The sequence below is a fragment of the Tenrec ecaudatus genome, chromosome 5 (assembly GCF_050624435.1).
Source record: "Tenrec ecaudatus isolate mTenEca1 chromosome 5, mTenEca1.hap1, whole genome shotgun sequence".
Taxonomy (NCBI): Eukaryota; Metazoa; Chordata; class Mammalia; order Afrosoricida; family Tenrecidae; genus Tenrec; species Tenrec ecaudatus.
The window spans coordinates 574,171-594,091 of record NC_134534.1 but is presented as its reverse complement, the minus strand read 5'-3'; the positions used below and the strand labels follow the sequence as shown (position 1 = coordinate 594,091).

At 49.1% G+C, this 19,921-nt stretch overlaps 1 protein-coding gene and 1 pseudogene across 4 annotated transcripts in view; both read left to right on the top strand.

The window, feature by feature from the left end:
- The first annotated feature begins 225 nt into the window (after nt 1-225).
- LOC142448549 (endothelial differentiation-related factor 1 pseudogene) lies at nt 226-13,541 on the top strand (annotated as a pseudogene).
- The window catches only part of MROH1 (maestro heat like repeat family member 1), a 44,591-nt gene continuing 25,053 nt past the window's right edge, over nt 384-19,921 (top strand). For all 4 annotated transcript variants that reach the window (XM_075549115.1, XM_075549116.1, XM_075549114.1 and 1 more), the window contains exons 1-5: nt 384-435; nt 17,785-18,045; nt 18,200-18,345; nt 19,198-19,329; nt 19,673-19,835. In XM_075549115.1, the coding sequence (XP_075405230.1) occupies nt 18,024-18,045; nt 18,200-18,345; nt 19,198-19,329; nt 19,673-19,835 (463 nt within the window). In that variant the 5' untranslated portion in view covers nt 384-435; nt 17,785-18,023. The remainder of the gene's footprint in view (nt 436-17,784; nt 18,046-18,199; nt 18,346-19,197; nt 19,330-19,672; nt 19,836-19,921) is intronic.

Below are 19,921 nucleotides of genomic sequence, written 5' to 3'. Positions count from 1 at the left end.
CCTGGTGGGTGGTGTTCATGCTTGTGTGCTAGAGATAATGGGTATGAGTGTGTGTACACAGAACTGAGCGGATAGGCGCCCAAGTTCAACGCCTCAGCGAGATCAGTGCCCGAGCAGCGCGCTCGGGACGGCGGCCTGGGTCGCCCATAGCGCTCGCTCGGATAGTACCCAACAGTGGGGTGCGGAGGTCACGGGGCTGCGGGCGGGCCGGAACCGAAGCAGAGCATGCGTATTGCTGCCAGCCTGGAGACGGTGGGTGGGCGGGAGCGCGAGACGGACACGCAGCCGACCAATGAGAGCAGGGATCGCGGGGGGGCGGGGCGCCGCCGCCGCGAGCAGGGCTGCAGTTGGCTGGGGCGGCGAGGCCCCGCCCACTCCGGTTCTCCTGGACGGGAGGGCGGCACCCCTGAGGCGGCAGCGGCGGCAGCTTCTGAGGTAAACGGCGAGCGCACGGGCGGGCAGCTTGCGGGCCGTGGGGCGCTCTCGCACGGCCGGGGGACAGGTCAGGCTGCCCTCTGGGCCAGGCAAGTCGGCGGGCAGGGCTCGGGGCCGCCCCAAGGTCAGCGGCCGAGCGTGTGCGGTCAGGGTCCCTGCGTCGCCGGGCCGGCGAGGTCGCTTCTACGGCGCAGGTGTGCAGCTCCCGCCTCCCAACCCGGAAGTTCCCCTCCTCCCACGCTGGCTCCCGGTCCCCGCCTCAGGCCTCTGGGGTCCCGTCGTCGTCCCCTCCGCTCCCCCGGGGCATGCGGGCTCCTGCTCCCCCGTGGGGTCCCCGGCTTCCTCTGCACCCTCGGCGGTGACGTGGTGGGCCGGGTCTCCGGTCCGCAGGAGTCTCAGCAAGTGGCCAAACCCTGGCCCCTGGCGTGCGCCCCGCCCCCGCTGTGCGGCTGGGCTGCCGTGCGCCTGCCCTAGGAGAGGGGACCCGAGAGCCCGAGTCACACTGTTCACCTTTGAGAGGGGACGCTGTCCCCAACCCGTTGTCGCCTGAGTCACCACCCCTGCCCTGAGGGGGGACCCGAGGGCTTGAATTGCACTGTCCACACCTTGAGGGGGGACCCGGGTTCCCTCCCTTCTGAGTCACACTGTTCCCAGTCCAGTATGGCCTGAGTCACCATCCCTACCCAGGTGGTGGCGGCCTGGGGTGCCCTGCTCCGCAGGAAGCGGGAGAGCGCCCTGCAAGACGATCTTGGAGCCCGGCATTGGAAGGGTGCTGGCAGGGTGACCGACAGGCTGTGGGGTGCTGAGGAGGAAGGAGGGTGGGAGGCTGACTTCTGACCCACAGAGCTGAGTGCAAGGCAGCGGGTGAGGCGGAGGCCGGGTGGCTGGGCTCGGGGTCTCGGCAGGTGGCAGGTCTGCAAGACCACCACAAACCTGCACAGTGAGGCGGCAGCACCGCCCTCGCTTGGACCCTCAGGCTTTGGAGGCAGCTGGGAGGAGCTAGTCGGTGGTGGTGGTGCCCTCACTGTGGAATCACCTGCTTTCTGGGCACCAGATTGTTCCCTCAGGGTGAGTGCCTGTTCTCTGAACTCTTGCCCCCTACCCCCCTCTCCTGGCCACCTTTCTAGTCCCCCCTCCTGCCCCTTCCCACTGCCCAGGTGAGAGCTCAGGTTCCAGACCTTGTGACCTGTTTCTGCCCTGAATGACCGGTTTAAAGGCATGCTTCCTCTCTGTGGGACAGGCACAGCAGGGCAAGGCCACAGAGGTTCCCTCCAGTCCTTGGCTGTGCAGAGGTGCTGCCTCCTCACTGAGACTTCAGGGATTGGTGTGTCCTTGCTGGTGACCCTACTGTGCAGCCATTGGGTGGATAGGACACTTCCCCATGAGCACCAGGCCTATGGGGACAGTCGCATGTGAGGTGCCCCCTCTGCCATTGTTGGAGGGCAGGACCTCAGCTCTGACTGCACTCAGGCTCACTGGAAGCTTTCTAGAACCAGGACTGTCTGGGGCCCCTTATAAGCTTCAGGTGGTCTGATTGAGCAGCCAGAGGGAAGTCGCCTCTCCAGCCATGTGGCTGTCCTCTGTCCAGGATGCTGGACAGGTGGGGGTTGAGATTTGGTTTTTCAATCTAAAGATTCTAATCATCTGAGAGAACTGACCCCTGGCAGGTACCTCTACCAATAGTGCAGGAGGGCAGGATGCAGCCCCAGGTGACAGCCTTCTGATGGTGGGGGGTGGTGGCGGTGGTGGTAGGGTTGCAGGTGCTCCTCATCACCTAGCCCAGGTGGTGGTCTGGCCCCAGGCTCCAGGCAGGGGGCTCAGCATTGACTTGCTGACACAGGTGGAAGGAGGTGTGTTGAAGGCTCACGTTGGTGGAGACCCATTCACACCTGTGGGCCAGTTGGAGGGGTGGGCACATGTACTGTAGGCAGGACTATCGGGGGTCTTTGAATCCACAGCCTCTAGCTCCCTTCCCGTTGCACACACCTTGCCCTCTAGAGGCACTGCCCTCCTGCCCTGAGCACGTCTGTCAGCCTAGAGGAGGCACCCGGGTGCACCCGAGCTGGCTGCCTTGACTGTCCCATTTTCGGCCCGGGAGGGACCAAATGCCCATTGGTGCAGTGGGACGACAGGAAGCTGTGTCTGTACTCATTGAACAATGTGCATGATAGGTAAGAATGCCTGCAGCGACCCCCAGGTTATGCCAGCTTCTGCTTGGCCCTCTGAGAGTCTTCTGCTGGTGCTAGCCTGTGTCTCTGGGGAAAGGCCTGCTGACCACTAACTGGCACTGTGGGGCTGGGACCCTGTGAGCAGGTAGCTGCGTGGTGTCTGTGAGGGGTGTGAGCTGTGGTGCTCAGGTGCTGAGGTTGCAGGGTGCTTAGCCCTAGGGAGAGCTCAGCTGACACAACCCCTGTGCTGGAGATAACAGGTGTGCTGCACATTCCCCTGGGGCCTATTGGCTGTTGGTTCTGCATGTGGGTTACCTACACCAGCCTTCCCCTCCTTTTTCTAGGTGCCACCTTGCTGGAGTCCTTTCCTCTTCTTGCTTGGGGAAGTTTATTTGTCCCACATATTGTGAGTGGTTTGTCCCATAAGTGCTTGGTCTGGGAGGCGTGGGGCCTGGGGGTGAATGCACATTGTGCTTTGTGACTTTAGTTGCAGTCCCCTCAGTGTAACACAGCACCCTTTTCATTTCTTCCCTGAGTGTCCCATTTCCACTCTCCCATCTTTCCTGCCCCTTCCTGCTTTCTAAACTGTGGTTTTGGACAAATGCTACCCTTCGTGGTCTCATATAGCCAATTGTTCTGATACTGTTTCTTATTAGTGTTATTGATCATTTTATAGACCTTCCTTGGCTGCCAGGTGGCCCTCCGGGGGTGGGGGGTTGTTCATTTCCAGATTTGAAGGTTATCTAACAGCCATAATTTCGGAAATTATTATTATTTTTAAACAATTTATTAGGGGCTCATACAACTCTTATCACAGTCCATACATATACATACATCAATTGTATAAAGCACATCCATACATTCCCTGCCCCAATCATTCTCAAAGCATTTGCTCTCCACTTAAGCCCTTTGCATCAGGTCCTCTTTTTTTTTCCCCTCCCTCCCTGCACCCCCCTCCCTCATGTGCCCTTGGTAATTTATACATCGTTATTTTGTCATATCTTGCCCTATCCGGAGTCTCCCTTCCCCCCCCTTCTCTGCCGTCCCTCTCCCAGGGAGGAGGTCACATGTGGATCCTTGTAATCAGTTCCCCCTTTCCAACCCACTCACCCTCCACTCTCCCAGCATCGCCCCTCACACCCTTAATTTCGGAAATTCTTATCAGACCAGTGGACCTGGTGTTTTTTGTGATTTTGAATCTCCCATTCTGCCTGGACCTCGAATCCTGGCCAGTGGTGTGAGGTGGTAGGTATACAATGTGTAGTTCTCATCTTGAGCTAGTGGGGGTTGTGGTCTGTATGGTCCATTAGCCCTTTAGGCTGATTGTTTCCTTAAGTATTTGCTTTTCTTCGCTTTTCTGCTCCAGAGACGAGAGCAATATTTACATCTTAGAAGACAACTCACAAACTTTAAGACCCCACTTGCTACTCACCAAAGTATTCAGAATATTGCTTTTAGGGTTGTGTTGTGTCAATTGACTTAGATGTCCTCGGAGACTAAGCTTCCCAAATCCATTGACTCAGTCACTCTGGGTGTTTGGTTATTATGACTGTGAAGTTTTCGTGTCTTTGCTTCCTGTGTGCTCTGCTATGTTGTTGAAGGGGTAGTGGAGTTGGCTTCAACCTCTAGGGACACACACAGCAGAACCAAACAATGCCTGATATCGCACCATCACACAGTTGTTGTGTTTGAGCGCGTTATGGCAGCCACTGTGTCAGTCCATCTCATCGAAGGTTTTCCTTTTTTTTTCATGGACTCTCTACAAAGAATATGTCTTATTCCAGGAACAAGACCTCCCCTGATTATATGTCCAAAATACTTAGGGCTCACCATGCTCAAGTCTAAGAAGCATTCTGATTGTACTTCTTCCAAGATAGAGTTTGATCATCTGGTAGTTGATGGGGCTTTCAAAATTCTTTGCCAATACCATAATCAAATCCATCAATTCTTCTGCAGTCTTCCTTATTCAGTGTCTAGCTTTCACGTGCATATGAGACTATTGGAAATTGTGGTTTGAGTGAGGTGGATCTTAGCCCTCAAAGCGTTAAAGTTAATTCTTTGATACTTTCTTGTGCAGCAGATTTGTCCAGTGCAAATATGTTGCTTAATTTCTTTTTAATTTTTTTCTTTATTTAAAAAAACTTTTTTGGCTTAATTTCTTGACTGTTGTTTCTATGAGTATTGATTGTGGATCCAAGCAAATGAAATCCTTGATAGCGTTGTTCTCTCTTTATTTTGATGTTGTCTTTTGGGAATTTCTCGTTTTATTTTCCTTTGAATTAGAATCCACCTTCAGCAGCAAGTGTTTCGAGTCCTCTTGGCTTTAAGCAAACAAGTTGTGTCATCTGCATATCACAGGTTTTTAATGAGCTTTCCTCCAATTCTGATTCTATGTTCTGCATATGGTCCAGCTTCTCAGCTTATTAGGCAGATGGAATAAGTATAATGAAAGAATACAACCTTTCCTTTGCTCACAAGCACAGTGTTCTGGAATTCCTGTTCTAAATGCTATCTAGTTTGTATGATCCACAGTCACATGCCCTTGCATAGTCAATAAAACAAGTAAACAACTTTTTAGTATTCTCAGCTTTCTACCAAGACCCACCTGACATCAACGTTGTTCTCTTTTCTTCCACCCCTTCTTTTAACTCCAGCTTGAATTTCTGGCAGTTCTTGCTGATGTAGTGCTCCAACTGTTTCTGAATTATCTTCAACAAAAGTTTAATTACATATGATATTAATGCTAATGCTTGATAATTTCATCATTCTGTTGGGGCACCTTTCTTTGGAATGGGCATAGATATGGGACGTCTTCTACTTAGATGGCCACCACTTAACTGTCTTTACAGATTTCTTGGTATAGACTAGGGGTAGCTTCTAGAGCTGCATCAGTTTGTAGAAACATTTCAATTGGTTTCCATCTATTCATAAATCCTTGTTTTTTTTCTAATGCCTTCCCTAAAGCTTGTACTACTTCCTTCAGTGCCATTGGTTCTTGATCATATGCGAACCCTTGAAATGGTTGACTGTCAACAAGTTCTTTTTGGTACAGTAACTATGTCTTCCTCTCACCTTCTGTTGATGCTTCTTGCACCATTCAATGTCTTACCAGTGTCAAGTTGGTTCTTAATGAACATAGCCACTCTATGCACAATAGAACAAAACCGCCCTGTCCTGCGCCGTCTTCACAATTGTTATGTTTGAACCCTTGCTGTACCATGCTATCGGTCTCGCTCATGGAGAGTCTTCCTCTCTTTCACAGACCTCCTATCTTAGTAAGCCTGATGTCTGTTCTTTCTCAGGACTGGTCTCCCCTGTTGACATGCCCAAAATACATGAGATGAGTCTCGCTGGTCTCACTTTTAAGGAGCACTCTGGCCGTACTTTTTCCAAGATAGATTTGTCTGTTCTTTTGGAAGTCCATGGGGCTTTCAGTATCCTTCCCCAGCACCACTGTTCACATGTGTCATCAGTTCTTCTCCAGTCTTCTCTGACATTCACATGCATAGGAGGTGATTGAGAATATCATGGCTTTTGGTCAGATGTACCTTAACGCCCAAAGTGATTTGGCTCACATAATCTTTTAATATTGCAGCTTTGGGCTTGAATTTCTTCTTTAGCTCTTTCAGCTTTAGTTCTTCCTTTATGGTTTTCTAACTTCAGGTCTGTGTCTGGATAATGCTTTACTTGGTCTTCTCTCGCTTGTCTTTTAAAATTTCTGTTTAGCTCTTTTACTCCTTCGTTTCTTCCATTTGCTTTAGCTGCTCTAAGTTCAAGAGCAAATTTCAAAGTCTCTTTTGATATCTACTTTGTTTTTTTTTCTTTCCTGTCTTTTAAATGACCTTTTGCTTTCTCATGTATGATGATCTTGATGTCATCCTATGACTGGTCTTTGGTCCTTAGTGTTCAGTGTGTCCGATCTGTTCTTGATGTGGGCTCTCAATGTGGATGGGATGTGCTCAGAGTGGTACCTGACTCTCATGAATGTGCTTTTCTGTGCTTCTGCATCAGCCTAGACTTGCAGAAGAATGACTGATGTGGTGTTCCTCAATTAGGGTCCTGGCTGTTGATCCCGAGCTGCTCTATCGGCGTCTCCTCCCATACATGTGGTCAATTTGATTCCTGTGCTTTTATCTGCTAAAGTTCCCTTGTATAGTCACTGTTTATGTTGTTGAGAAAACTACTTGCAATGAAGAAATCATTGGTCTTGCACAATTCTGTCACGTGATCTCCACTTTCAATTTTGTATCGCCAAGGCCACATTTTCCAATTACTGCTTCTTCTTTGTTTTCAACTTCCACATTCTAATCACCAGTAATTATCACTGCATCTTGATTACATGTTTGAACAGTGTCCGACTGCAGAAAGTGGTAGAATTCTTCAGTATCTTCATGTCTAGCTTTAGTGATAAATAATGAGTAATAACAGTTGTATTAACTGGTCTTCCTTGTAGGCATATAGATGTTATGCTATCACAGACAGCATTGTCCTTCAAGGCAAATCTTGAAATATTCTTTTTTTAAAAAAATTTTTTTTTACAGTTACACAGTCCACAGGTTAGGTGTCCCACAGGTAATGTAGCTTGAAAATGGAGGTGTTCCTTGGTCTGATGATCAAGGATTGAGAGAGAGAGAGAGTGAGAGAGAGAGAGAGAGAGAGAGAGAGAGAGAGAGAGAGAGAGAGAAATATTCTTTTTGATGATGAATGTGACCCTATTCCTCTTGAATTTGTCATTCCCAGTATAGTAAACCACATGACTATCTGATTCAAAATGGCCAATACCATTCCGTTTAAACTCACAAAGATATCTCGCTCTGGGTTTCATTTCATTTTTGACAGCTTTCAATTTTCATAGATTCATACTTGGTATATTCCAATTATTAATTTATGTGTACAGCTGTTATTTTCTTTTTAAAAATCATTTTATTGGGGGCTCGTACAATTCTTATCACTATCCATACATCCATCCATTGTGTGAAGCACATAAGTACATTTGTTGCCATCATCATTCTCAAAACCTTTGCTTTCTACTTGAGCCCTTAATATCGGCTGCTCATTTTCCCCCTCCCTCCCCACTCCCCCTACCTCATGAACCCTTCATCATTCATAAATTATTATTATTTTGTCATAGGTTACACTGTCCAATGTTTCCCCCCGCCCTCTTCTCTGCTGTCCCTCCCCCAGGGAGGAGGCTATACATAGATTCTTGTCATCTGTTCCCCCTTTCTATCCCACATTCTCTCCACCCTCCAGGCATCGCCACTCTCACCACTGGTCCTGGAGGCGTCACCTCTCCTGAATTCCCTGTGTTTCCAGTTGCTCTCTGTACCTATGTACATCCTCTGGTCTAGCCAGATTTGTAAGGTAGAATTGGGATCATGATAGTGGGGGGAGGAAGCATTTAAGAACTAGAGGAAAGTTATATGTTTTATCATTGCTACCCTGCACCCTGACTGGCTCATATCCCCGCAGCTGTTTATTTTCATGTTGCCTTTACTCCATCAGCAATGAAGGCCTGAAGGTTTTGCTCCACCCACTTCATTAGGGGTGACTTGACTCCGAGGAGGCAGCTTTTCCCCAGTTATATTCTGAGTGTTCTACTGTGCACCACGCACCTAAGGAGGACTCACCTCTGCAAACCAAAACATACTTGTGGGTATACTCTCCCATATATGTTCCACACCTGTTCAGCTTGCATATCTATGCATGTATCCATTCATAAGTTCTTGTTTGTTGTCACAGGGCTGTGTGTGTGTGGTAGTGCTGCTCGTTGTTGCCTCGTTCTTTTGTGTAAGCCCTGGAGTCTCCCTCGATTGTATATTGCTATCCCTGTACCCAAGGTAATGTGTGTCTACATGCAAGTTTGTGATTTCTCTTCTTTCTTCCTCCGATTCGTGGTAACCATCTTTCTGTGTACACATCCTCTTCCTTGACTTTTCACATAGTGGTCTTCTAAGATGTCTGTGCTTTAGTGATTGACTTAGTTAAGTCAGCACAGGGTCCTCCAGGTCCATTACCATTAAGAGGTGTTTGTGGAATCATGTTTTTTTTGTGTTTTTTTTTTTTTTAGCGCTGCACAATTTCCCTTTGTGTGTATGTACCATAGTTTACGTTCAGCCCTTGGTGGGCATGTAAGTGGTTGTCATCTTTTGGCTGTTGCGCATGTCCAGTCCTGCTGCAGCTCTTTTTTCCCAATGGACACCTGGAGTGGGAGTGCTGGAGCCTACGGTTAGTTTTTTAAGGTTGTACTCAGTGGTTGCATTGAGTTGTCAGGCAGTCACTCTGAACAGTGTTCATTTTACTTTCTGAAGTTTTGTGCCCAGCTTGGGAAATTATTTCTTACTCTAAGGTCTTATTTACCTGTCTTTTTAAAAAAAAACAGTTTTATTAGCACATCATCTGCATGTTATACCATTCAATAATCCAATCATATTAGGAAGAGTTGTACAATTGTTTTTAACCTGTCTTTTCTAGTAGGATTTTTACAACTTCATTTTCACATTCAATGCTTGTGGTTATCAGCTTAGCATTTACCCCATGTGCCCCAGAACTCTTTCTATAGCTCTTATCAGCCTGGAATTTATTTGGGGGTAAAGAGAGATGTTGGGGGAGACCAAGTTTCTCTTCAGTGTCTAGCCGTTTCACACTATAAACCCAGCGATCTGACTAGGGCACCAAACCTATTTCTCATTGAATTCATTCTTCCTGGTGTTTATTTCTGGACCTTTTCTACACTAGCCTGTTGAGTTCTGTTTTACCTTATAGCACTGTCATCATTTTGGTTTTTTAATACATTTTAATATGGAATAACCCCTCTCTTCAAAGTGCAGGTGTGTCTATACTTCCACTCTCCAACCATTTGATCAATCCTGACACCAGCTGCCCACCCACAGCAGTTTCTGCTTCTCCTCTAGGATTATTAATTCATTGCATTGGCCCAGTAGAACTGAGACAGCACTCATGTTAATAGGCTTTATTAGGGAAGTGACAGGTTACAACTCAGGGCCAGAAACTATTCAGGATACAATTTTTCAATCAGAATAATGTCTTCTCAGTCATACCCACGTGCAGGCCTCTTTCTGGCCCTTGCTCCTCAGACCTCTTGGGCCAGCCTGGTTTCTGTCCTGCTTTGGCAAGTGTGAAAGTGTTCTTTAGCCATGCCACTCAGTGCCCAGGGCCACCCAACTCTGTCTCTTAACTTCCAACCAAAGACTCAGCTCTAACCTGGCCTGGAAACCCCTTGTGGCCATCTCCTGCTGGTCTCCTGCTTCTGTGTCTGCTGCTGCCCTCGTTTCTCACCTGTGGTGTTAGGCTGGGGGAGGTCCCATCACAGGGATCCTGCATCCAGAGGACCGCTCCTCGCATCTCTTCTTGGGCTTCAGATCCTCCCTTTCTACCTCTGGGATGGCTCATTTTAACCCTAGCCACCCGGGAGGCTCTTTGTTAGTATGACACCTCAGGGGTTGGCTGGAGGTTCTCTCAGAGAAACTTCAGTCCTTGGGAAAGTTCCAGTGTTTTAGACCTTCTTCAATGAGCCAAGGACATTATAATCTGGGTAAATTTGAATCTGTTATTCCTTCAGAGGGTAAATAGGAGGAAGAAGGTGTCTGTCATTGTGTGATGTACCTTGGAGGCATCAACATGTTTAGTTTTTGTTCTCTTAAGGCTGTCTTCAGAGCGAAATTATTTTTTTTTAATCATTTTATTGGGGCTCATACAACTTTTATCACAATCCACACATACAGCAGTTGTGTAAAGCACACTTATACATTCGTTGCCCAGAGAGAAGTTCTTAATTGTAGTTAATCTGTTTGCTAAGCTTTTCTTTTATGAATTTAGCTCTGAATCTCATGTCTAAGCCATAGTATTTCCAGTTAGCTCATATGCATGTAAATGCTGGACAGTCAGGAAAGAAGACTGGAGAAGAATCAGTACATTTGAATTATGTTAGCAAAACATATTGAAGGTACTGTGAACTTCCAGAACAACTCAACTCGTTACCATCAAGTTGATGCCGACACATAGTGCCCTTATCTGGCGGGATAGAACTGTCCCTGTGAGAATCAGAGGCTGTAACTTTAGGGAAGTAGAACACCCCACCTTTCTCCTTGTGGAGTGGCTGGTGGCTTCGAACTGCCGACCTTGTGGTTAGCAGACAAACACTTAAACACTACACCACCAGAGCTCCATGGGCAAACATGTTTGTCTTGGATGAAGTTTAGCCAGGATGCTACTTAGGAGCAAGGATCAGGAGACTGGTCTCACATACTTTGGACATGTTGTCAGGAGAGACCAGAACCTAGAAACACATCATACTTGTGGAGGGTCCGTAAATAAGAGGAAGACCTTGACGCACTGACTGCCAAAGTGTCCTCAAGCATAACGCTGATGAGGACAGCTCAGGACCTGGTAGCAGTTCATTCTCTTTTTTTGCCAAGTTTGGTTTCTTTTGTTTTTAAATATGTAGTTTTCTTTCTTTTTAAAATCATTTTATTGGGGGCTTGTACAACTCATTACAATCCATATATGCATCCATTGTGTCAAGCACATTTGTACATTTGTTGCCCTCATCATTGTCAAAACATTTTCTTTCTACTTGAGCCCTTGGTATCAACTTCTCATTTTTCCCCTCCCTCTCTCCCTCCCTCATGAAGCCTCGATAATTTAGAAATTATTATTTTTTCATCTTTTACACTGACCAATGTCTCTCTTCACCTACTTTTCTATTGTCTGTACCCCTGGGAGGGGGTTATATGTAGATCATGTGTTTGGTTCCCTTCCCATTACCTTGCTGGTATGACTACTTTCAATATTGGTTCTGAGGGGTTTATCTGTCATGGATTCCCTGTGTTTCTGGCTCTTAATCTGTACCCATGTACATGCTCTAGTCTAGCCTGATTTGTAAGATAGAATTGGGGTCATGATAGTGGGGGAGGGGATGCATTAAAGAACTAGAGGAGAGTTGTATGTTTCATCGGTGCTATACTGTACCCTGACTGGCTCCTCCCCGCTACCCTTCTGTAAGGGGATGCCCAATTGCCTACAGATGGGCTTTGGGTCTCCACTCCACACTCCCCCTCATTCACAATGATAGGATTTTTTGTTCTGATGATGCCTGATACCTGATCCTATCAACACCTCATGATCACACAGGCTGGTATGCTTCTTCCATGTGGGCTTCCTTGCTTCTGAGCTAGATGGCCTCTTGTTTATCGTCAAGCCTTTAAGACCCCAGACACTATCTCTTTTGATAGCTGGGCACCACCAGCTTTCTTCACCACATTTGCTTTTGCTCCCATTTTGTCTTCAGCGATCAGGAAGGTGAGCATCATGGAATGGCAGATTAATAGAACAAAGTGTTCTTGCATTGAGGGAGTACTTGAGTAGAGGACCCATGTCCATCTTCTATCTTAATACTAAACCTATAAATATATGTACATAGATCCATCCCCCCATCGAAATATATAAACATATTTTCATATGTACATGCCTGCATTTAGACCTCTGTTGTACATGGAATTGTGAGTGGAACAACCACATAGGTTAGCTACTTCATCTACCCACTTTATTGCTCCACGCTGCCCCTCAGTTTACCAATGCTCTGTTTCTACTGCTGTGTTTTCAGGTTCTCTAACACTTTCTTTAATATCTCATCTGCTGTTCATCCCATCTACGGCATCTTTCATGTCCCACATTGTAGTTTTTATCTCGACCACTTTGATTTGTTGCTGTGCCGTGTGTGTGTGTGGCACAGGTCTTCTCTGTCTAGTTAGCATAGTCCTGTAGCTTCTTGAACCACCCAGAATGCAAGTATAGTAATGAGTTAGTTCAGTGTTCTTGTCTAGTAACATTTGTACTGATTGATTCAGTACCAAAAAATCTGTTTCATTTGTATTGATTGACTCACTCTCATTATGGGTTGTATTTTCTTGCTTTTGTACATGCCTGCTAATTGTTTTTCTATGTGAAAGATTTTGTTGAGAATATACACAACAAACTCTATATTTACTCAGCACTTTGGACACAGTGACTTTGTGTTCTTCAAGTTGTGTCACCCTTTTTGGAGTGCCCTTCCCTCCCTCATTCTCTAAGCTCACTGCCCCAACATTTCTTCCCTAGCCTTCCAGGGACTGTCAACTCGAGGCCACAGAGATGATCTGAGAAGAGCACAAACTAAGTACAGACCTTTACTCGCCGAGCTATACTATTGTTTGTTTGAAGAAGACTTCAGGGGATGTGTTTGATTTAAGGTTGGAAGGTTTTCTTAGGGTAGTAGTTTCCTCAGTTCACCCAGCCTCCATGGCTTCATCAAGTTTGAGTTTCATGGTAACACAGAAATCTGTCCCTCACTTTTCTCCCATTTGGTCAGATGTTTTTTGTGGACCTTTTTTTTTTTTAAGTCACTCAGACCGCTATTTAGGTTGGAAGGTTAAAGGATCTAGAGGGGTTTTGATGATGCGCCGAGTCTTAAATAGCCACCTCAGAGTCACTGGACAGAGTCACCAACTGCGCCCAACCCACCGACTTGGACATAGTGACCATACTGGGCAAAAAGGGTCCCATAGCCGCCCAGACCAAGTCCAAGCAGGTGATCCCGGCAGCACAGAGAAGAGGGGAGGATGTAGAGCTGTCTAAGAAATGGGCCATTGGTCAGAAAAAGCAGCACTCTATCACCAAGTGCACCACCAAGCTGGACTGAGAAAAAGAGCTGCACAATGACTGCATGACCCTGGAAGTGGGCAAGGTCATCCAGCAGGGCCGGCAGAGCAAGGGGCTCACACACGACCTGGCCACGAAAATCAATGAGAAGCCGTCGCTGATTTTAAGAGTTGGCAGGCCATCCCCAGCAACCAGCTTCTGGGCAAAATTGAGAGGGCCATTGGCCTCAAGTTGTGGGGCAAGGATATTGAGACTCCCCTCAAGAAGGACCGAGGGTGAAGTGAGACCAAAGCCTCCAATCTGTGCTCCCTGATCCTGTCTGGTGGTTTCTGACTGATGGGGCTTCATGGTCCCGTCACTTGGCCAATGACAATGGACACCAGACCCACCAGGGACCCCTCCCCCCATACCTGCTGTCTAAACAACAAACGGAATCTTGCAAAGTTAAAAAAAAAAATCTGGAAGGATTTTTTTGTTCTTGTTTTATTTTTTAATGTTATGTTTGATGTTACATATTATATATATTTACATAGCCCATCTCATGAAATGAAATCAACAACAATATCCTGTTAAACCATCTATGTATATGGTTCTTTTTCTTTTCCCTAAATCATTCCTCCCTCCCTCCTCAATAACCTGTCCCTCCCCACTCCCTGTTTTTGCCCTCACCTCCTTGTAGTCCTGTCTGTTGGTGTATAAGCCACATTTCTTTTTCTTCATTTCTCCTAGTAATAATTAATACTGTTAAATATTTACCTTTGTAAGATTGACTGAGTTTGCTAAGCATAATGTTCACTAGCTTTGTCTATGTCTTGCGCTGTTTAAGTGAGTTGTCATTGTTTTTTATCCATGCATACTATTCCATGGTATGAATGTACCAGAGTTTATCCATTCCTCTATAATTTGGGCTTTTGGTTGTTTCTTTGATTTTGCTGTTAAGGAAATAGCTGCAGTAAACACAGGAGTACATATGTCAGTTTGTGTTGTATTCCTGATTTATTTAGGGTATATGCCTAGTGGAGAGATTGCTGATCATAAGGTATTTGTAGCTACAGTTGTTTAAGGAAGTGCCATGCTGATCCCCGTAGTGGTTGTGTAATTCTGTAGCACCACCAGCATCCTTCTGCATCCTCTCCAGCATTTGTTTTCTGTTCGGTGTAAGATGATGTTTTGTTGCTGTTTTAACTGTATCTCTCTCGTTGTTAATGATCTTGAACATCTCTTCATATGGTGGGTTGGCTGCCCAGATGTGATCTTTGGTAAATTGTCTGTTCATGTCTTGTGGCCATTTTTTTAATTGGATTATTTTACTTTTCTTGTTAAAAATGTAGTTTTCTATAGATTTTTGGAGAATTTCCTGCTATCTGATGTATTGTTAGTGATCCCTCCCCCCTCCCCAAATCTGTGGGTTCTTTGTTGACTCTTGATGAAATCTTTTAATGTGTATAAATGTCATGTTTTTAGTGGGTCCCCGTTCATTTTTGTCTTCTCAATTCTAATCCATAGGTCTTCATATCTGTCATTGTACCAGTGGTGGGCTGCTTTCATTCCAGTTTTTATGGTCTCTCTGATGAAAACATCCATTTATGTAATGGCCCACAAGCACCACAGCTGCCTCTACCCTACTGTGAAGCCTATAGAATTAGATGGTACTTAGCTCTTCAACTTTGACCAAGGCCACATTGAAAGTTCTGGTTGGAAAGAGTACAGAATATAAAACAAAATTTGAATTAAAATAAAAAACAGGAAGACCAGACTTACTGGTCTGAAAGAGGCTGGAACGGTCCCCCAGGCTGCCACCCAAAGACGGTTCTCTTCACGCAACACTGAGGACACTCCTAGAGGCCGCTCATTAGTTAGCTCATTAGTCAGACGTGTGTACCTTAGAACCAACACCTGCCTTTGCTGAGGGCCAAGAGGGCACTGCTAACCCCAGAACCCCTGTTGAGAACATGGGAGGGACTGGAAATGGGGAGCCACGTGCATGAATTATTGGTTGGGAAACTAACGTGCTGTGTATGCTCTCACCTCCAGCATAGTGAATGCTTTACCATCAGTGTGACACTCGGCCTACCCAGGGCTTCTGGTTGTGGCATTTCCTCCCAGAGGCAGATGGCTCTATGTTCCATTTCTTCTTCCCACTCCTGACTCCTTGTTCCTCTGCTGCTCCAGGCTTTACCAGGATACTGTAGACTGCCCTGTACTTCCCAAGGTTTAGCCACTGTTCCAACAGGGCATATGTTTATTGTGTTTTTGGTTCCATAATTCAGAAGCCCAACAAGTACCCCTGGGCTGTGCTGCTTTCAGGAACCTGAGGGTGAGTTGGGGAGGGGATACTTTTCCCATCTTCCTGAGGCTTCTCTCCAGAGTCTGGAAGGGGAACAACAGTGGGGAAGCTCTCTAGGCTGCTAGCCAAAAGCTCCAGCCCAATACCCACTCTTCAAAAAGACGATGTGGCCGCCTGCTCTGTAAAGATGGGAAGCTCGGGGGAGTGGTTCTTCTATGTCCTGCAATTGCTGTGAGTCAGACTCAGCTCTGAGCACATGCGCGCAGCCCCACAGAGCCTCCTCTGGCTGCGGAACCCTCATGGTCACCCCCTTGCGTGGGTTCTGACTCACAGCTACCCCATAGGGCAGAGTAGAACTGTCCTGGTCGGTTTCCGAGACGGGAGTAGAAAGCCTCGTCTTTCTCCTGCGGAGTGGCAGCCCTACGTGTAACCCACTGCGCCACCAGGAAATGGCTCGAAGTGGTGTGTCTGATCTCCAGCAGCACAGGGGCAAAGAAGCTCGAAATCCCCAGGCCGATTCTCAGGAGGCAGAAAGCAGTCAGGCGTGCCTCCACCATCCAGTGCTTTGTCAACTCTGACACCAGCTGCTCTCCTCCAGTGGGCCTGCTCTCCTCAGCCCGTTGTACTTGCCACACAGTGCTCAGCTGTGATCTTTGTTCATAAGTCACTGCTCAGGTTTAGGACTGACTAGAGATACAGCTCACCCTGTATTAGGGCAGCCTCCTCCACTGGGCTGGCTGCTGTGCCTGTGCCCCCACCACTGCCCTGCTGCTTAGTGTTCCAACATACCCAGCTACACCTGCCGCCTCTGGTCTGGAGGCCCGACACAGGTGTCCCCTCTCCTGGGCATGGGGGGGCAGTAGAGCTTTGGGTCATGCTACGCTCCTGGCTCTCCTTTCCAGGTCCTGAGCTCCTCTCTGCCTCCAGGATGTCTCAGTCGAAACCCAGTAGCATGGCAAAATGGACTCACTCCCCTGGGAGGGCACCCTATAACTTAGTTGCATGGGTGCACTGTACCTTACTTACATCATTAGCAAGCTGTCCAGTCCCCTTGATGGGCCACAAGCACCTCATGTGTGCATCACCCGACCAAGTCACATGGTGGGAGCTGTAACACTACAGCAATAGCAGCCATTTCATGACATCCACTGTGCTGCACCACCTGTCATTGGCCCTCCCATGAAGGTCCCCCTAGGTCATCCTGGCTAAGCCCCACCTCCTGAGCCACATCCTGCTCCACCAGGGTAGCTCCTTTCTGGTTGCTGGACCCTGTGGGCTCCAACCACCTCCTCTCCCAACACTCTCCAGGCCTGGAGCCAGGTGGTCCCACCTCCAGGTCACTGTTCTGGGGACTGGTGTCAGCTTGCTGATTTCTCAGTCGTAGCAGGAGGGTAGATCCGAAAGCCAAGGCCTTTGCACAGTGGTTGCTCTGCTTTGCTCTCATTTGAGGGGTGAGCTTTGCCATCTGCATGTGGGCAAGTGGTGGGTGCCTCAGGTGTGGTGGCATCTGGGTCAGCCTGGTCTTTGTTCATCTCCCAGGACGTGAGGTCGAACATGGCCCTGTCCAGATCCTTGAAAGCCTGTCCTCTCAGGACTCTGCTAGGAGGTATTCCCACTCAGATCAGGCCGGGGGTGGGTTCTGGGGCCCGGGGCCCATCTAGGGTATGCCCTCACTTTGAGACGTGAGTTCTGGAACCTTCCCCCCTGCCCTTGTAACCTTTCATGTGTGGGCGCTTTCAGGCTCCTTGTTGTGCCCCAGGAAGGGCCTGGGCTGGCTGAAGCCTCCATCGGCAGCAGTGTCACCATCTGCTCTTGGCTCCTGGGATCCTGGGAGATTCTGGCCTTCTCATTTGATTCTGGCTGGTTTTCCAGGGTGTTTATGGACCTGCTCTTGGGAGTGGGCATCTTTTCCATCATTTACAGGGTCAGGTGGGTGGGTGGGATTGGTGACCCCTTCCATGGATCCTACTATCTCCTGCCCACCACACTGTCCCTTTGTCCTCCAGGAGGAGGGTGAGGCGGGAGGTGGTGGCAACAATTACTGCAGGTGTTGGGAGGGCAGGAGACTGCTCCTGCAGTGCCATTCCCACGCTCCCTGCCTGAGGCTGCTTTGCTTCGCCCTGGGTCAGGCCCCTAGTGTTCAGAGGCCCTGGCTGTGGCTGCTGCGCCAGCTGCTGTCCTTTACCTTTTGTGCAAAAAATGGGAGTAGGTCCCAGCCTTGCCCTTGCTTTGCAGAGTGAAGAGGTCGATGCTCTAGGCCACAGCAGCGCGTTCCTCCTGGCTGGTGGTGCCCTTGTGTGTGACTCGAGCCAGAGGTTCACACCAGAATGCAGCACCGCCATCTGTCCTGGAGAGAGCTGGTTATTGGCATGTGCCCTGCACCCATGCAGTAACTGCTGTGCACACGGAGTCACAGCTCACAGGCCAGAAAGGATACCAACTCTCTGGGGCAGGAGGAAGCAGCAGTCGCAGACATGGCTGAATCCTACATGAAAAGTGAGCTGTGGGCAAGCGGGGTGGTGAGACATTTCCAGTCCCTGTGACACTAGAAGGCTATGGAGAAGGCAGTGCCTTGGAGAACCTAGAGGTGATACCTAGCAGATAGTGAACTCTGGGCCTGGGGGGCTGATGGGCTGTCGTTGCTACGCAGGGCTGTGTACCACGCTCATGGACGCAGTAACCGACAAGGACCCACAGGTGCAGGAGCAGATCTGCAGTGCTCTGTGCACCCTTGGCGAGGCCCAGCCAGTGGGGACCCTCTGCGCCTGCGAGGAGTACCTGCGGCAGCATGAAAAGGTACAACTGTTGCTTCCTGAAGGCTTCCCTGCCCTGTGCATGGACCACGGACAGGGGTACCTGCCTGGCCAGGAGGCAAGATGCTTCCATGTCACCTGTGCATGTGTAGCTGTGTCCCCAAGGGGAGCTGGGGTCAGACATGGTCCCCATTGGGGCCCAGGATGGGTCCCCAGTGTGCAGGCGCAGAGAGGCCTGAGGGAAGTACTGTGAAGGAGTGCTGGAGCCAGGCCTCCTGGGTCCTGCTTTGGTCCAGTGGGCCCACTCCTGGGCCACTCTGCAGTCTCCAGAGGTCATGTGTTGGTTTTTGTTTTTTTTTGCTGGGTGGCCTCTGTGGATCCAGGAACATGGACTTGGTCTTAGGTTTCATAGGCTTGTAGAGTGTGCAGGAATAGGCCACTCCTTGCCATCTCCATCACCTCCGGGGGTTTCACCAGAGTCCTCGCTCTCAAGTGGCTCTGCGCACTGATGAGAACACAAGGCAACATGGGACCGAGTGCATCCTGGGGACAGCTGTCTGGCCCCGTGAATTCAAACCCATTGATCAGTTCAGGGTCCCAATTTGAGCACAGGGGAGTGAGCTGTGATACTGCTGGGCCAGTGAGCTGAGGCCAGGAGGCCACTTAACCTCACTGTAGGAGAAGGAGGGCCCAGGACACCTGTGGTGTTTTATGGGGCAGGTGGGGGGCAGTAACCAGGATGTCTGCACAGGCACTCAGGCAGGCCCTGAGGGGCCCGGAGACTGGGCAGGCAAGTAGGTGCTCCTTTTCCCTGTGATGGGTGCAGGGACCATCCTGGATTCTCACAGCATCTCCCCTCCACTGGCCCACGTGGCCTCCTGCTGTCTCCCTGTAGCTCGCCCACCCATACCGGGCAATGATCTTAAAGGCCATGGAGGCGATTGTACGCAGTCACATCGGTGAACTTGACAAGGACATGGTCAGGTCTGTCATCCTGCTGGCCTCCAATGAGATGACCAAGACCAAGGTGAGCCTGAGCTCTGTTTGGGCCCCCCAGCTATCTGCCTGGGCAGTGGCACTGAGTGCTGCTTTGGTCTGGGAGGGTTCTTCCTTAATTTTCTCAGGGAAACTGAACCCAAGAAAAAAATGTCCAAACCCTCATGCAAACATAAGCTGTCAGCATCTGCCGGCTAAGGCTGTGGAGGTTGGCCCAGCATCGGAGCTGTGGGACTCGGGGGCTGCTGCCCCTCTCAGTAGTGGTGGGCCCTCGGTGGGGAACCCTTGAGTCTGCAGCCCCTCGGTAGCATGTGGTTGGCTCAGCCAGCCCACTTGGAGCAGGTGTCCACTCTGACTCTTCTCCGTGGACACAGGACCTGGTCCCCGACTGGCAGCAGGCAGCCAGCAGTGTTCTCGTGGCAGTGGGCACACGCTTCATCAATGCCGTGATGGAGGAGCTGCTGGGCCGCTTCCAGCCCGGGCTGCTGCCCCACCACTATGTTGTGCACACGCTTGCCAGCCTGGCAGCAGCCAACGGTAGGCACCCTCCTGTCCTGGTCTGCTGTGAACCCTACCCTGAGTGGCGGTCAGGAGAGCAGGGTGGGGAGGGGTCGTCCAGGGGC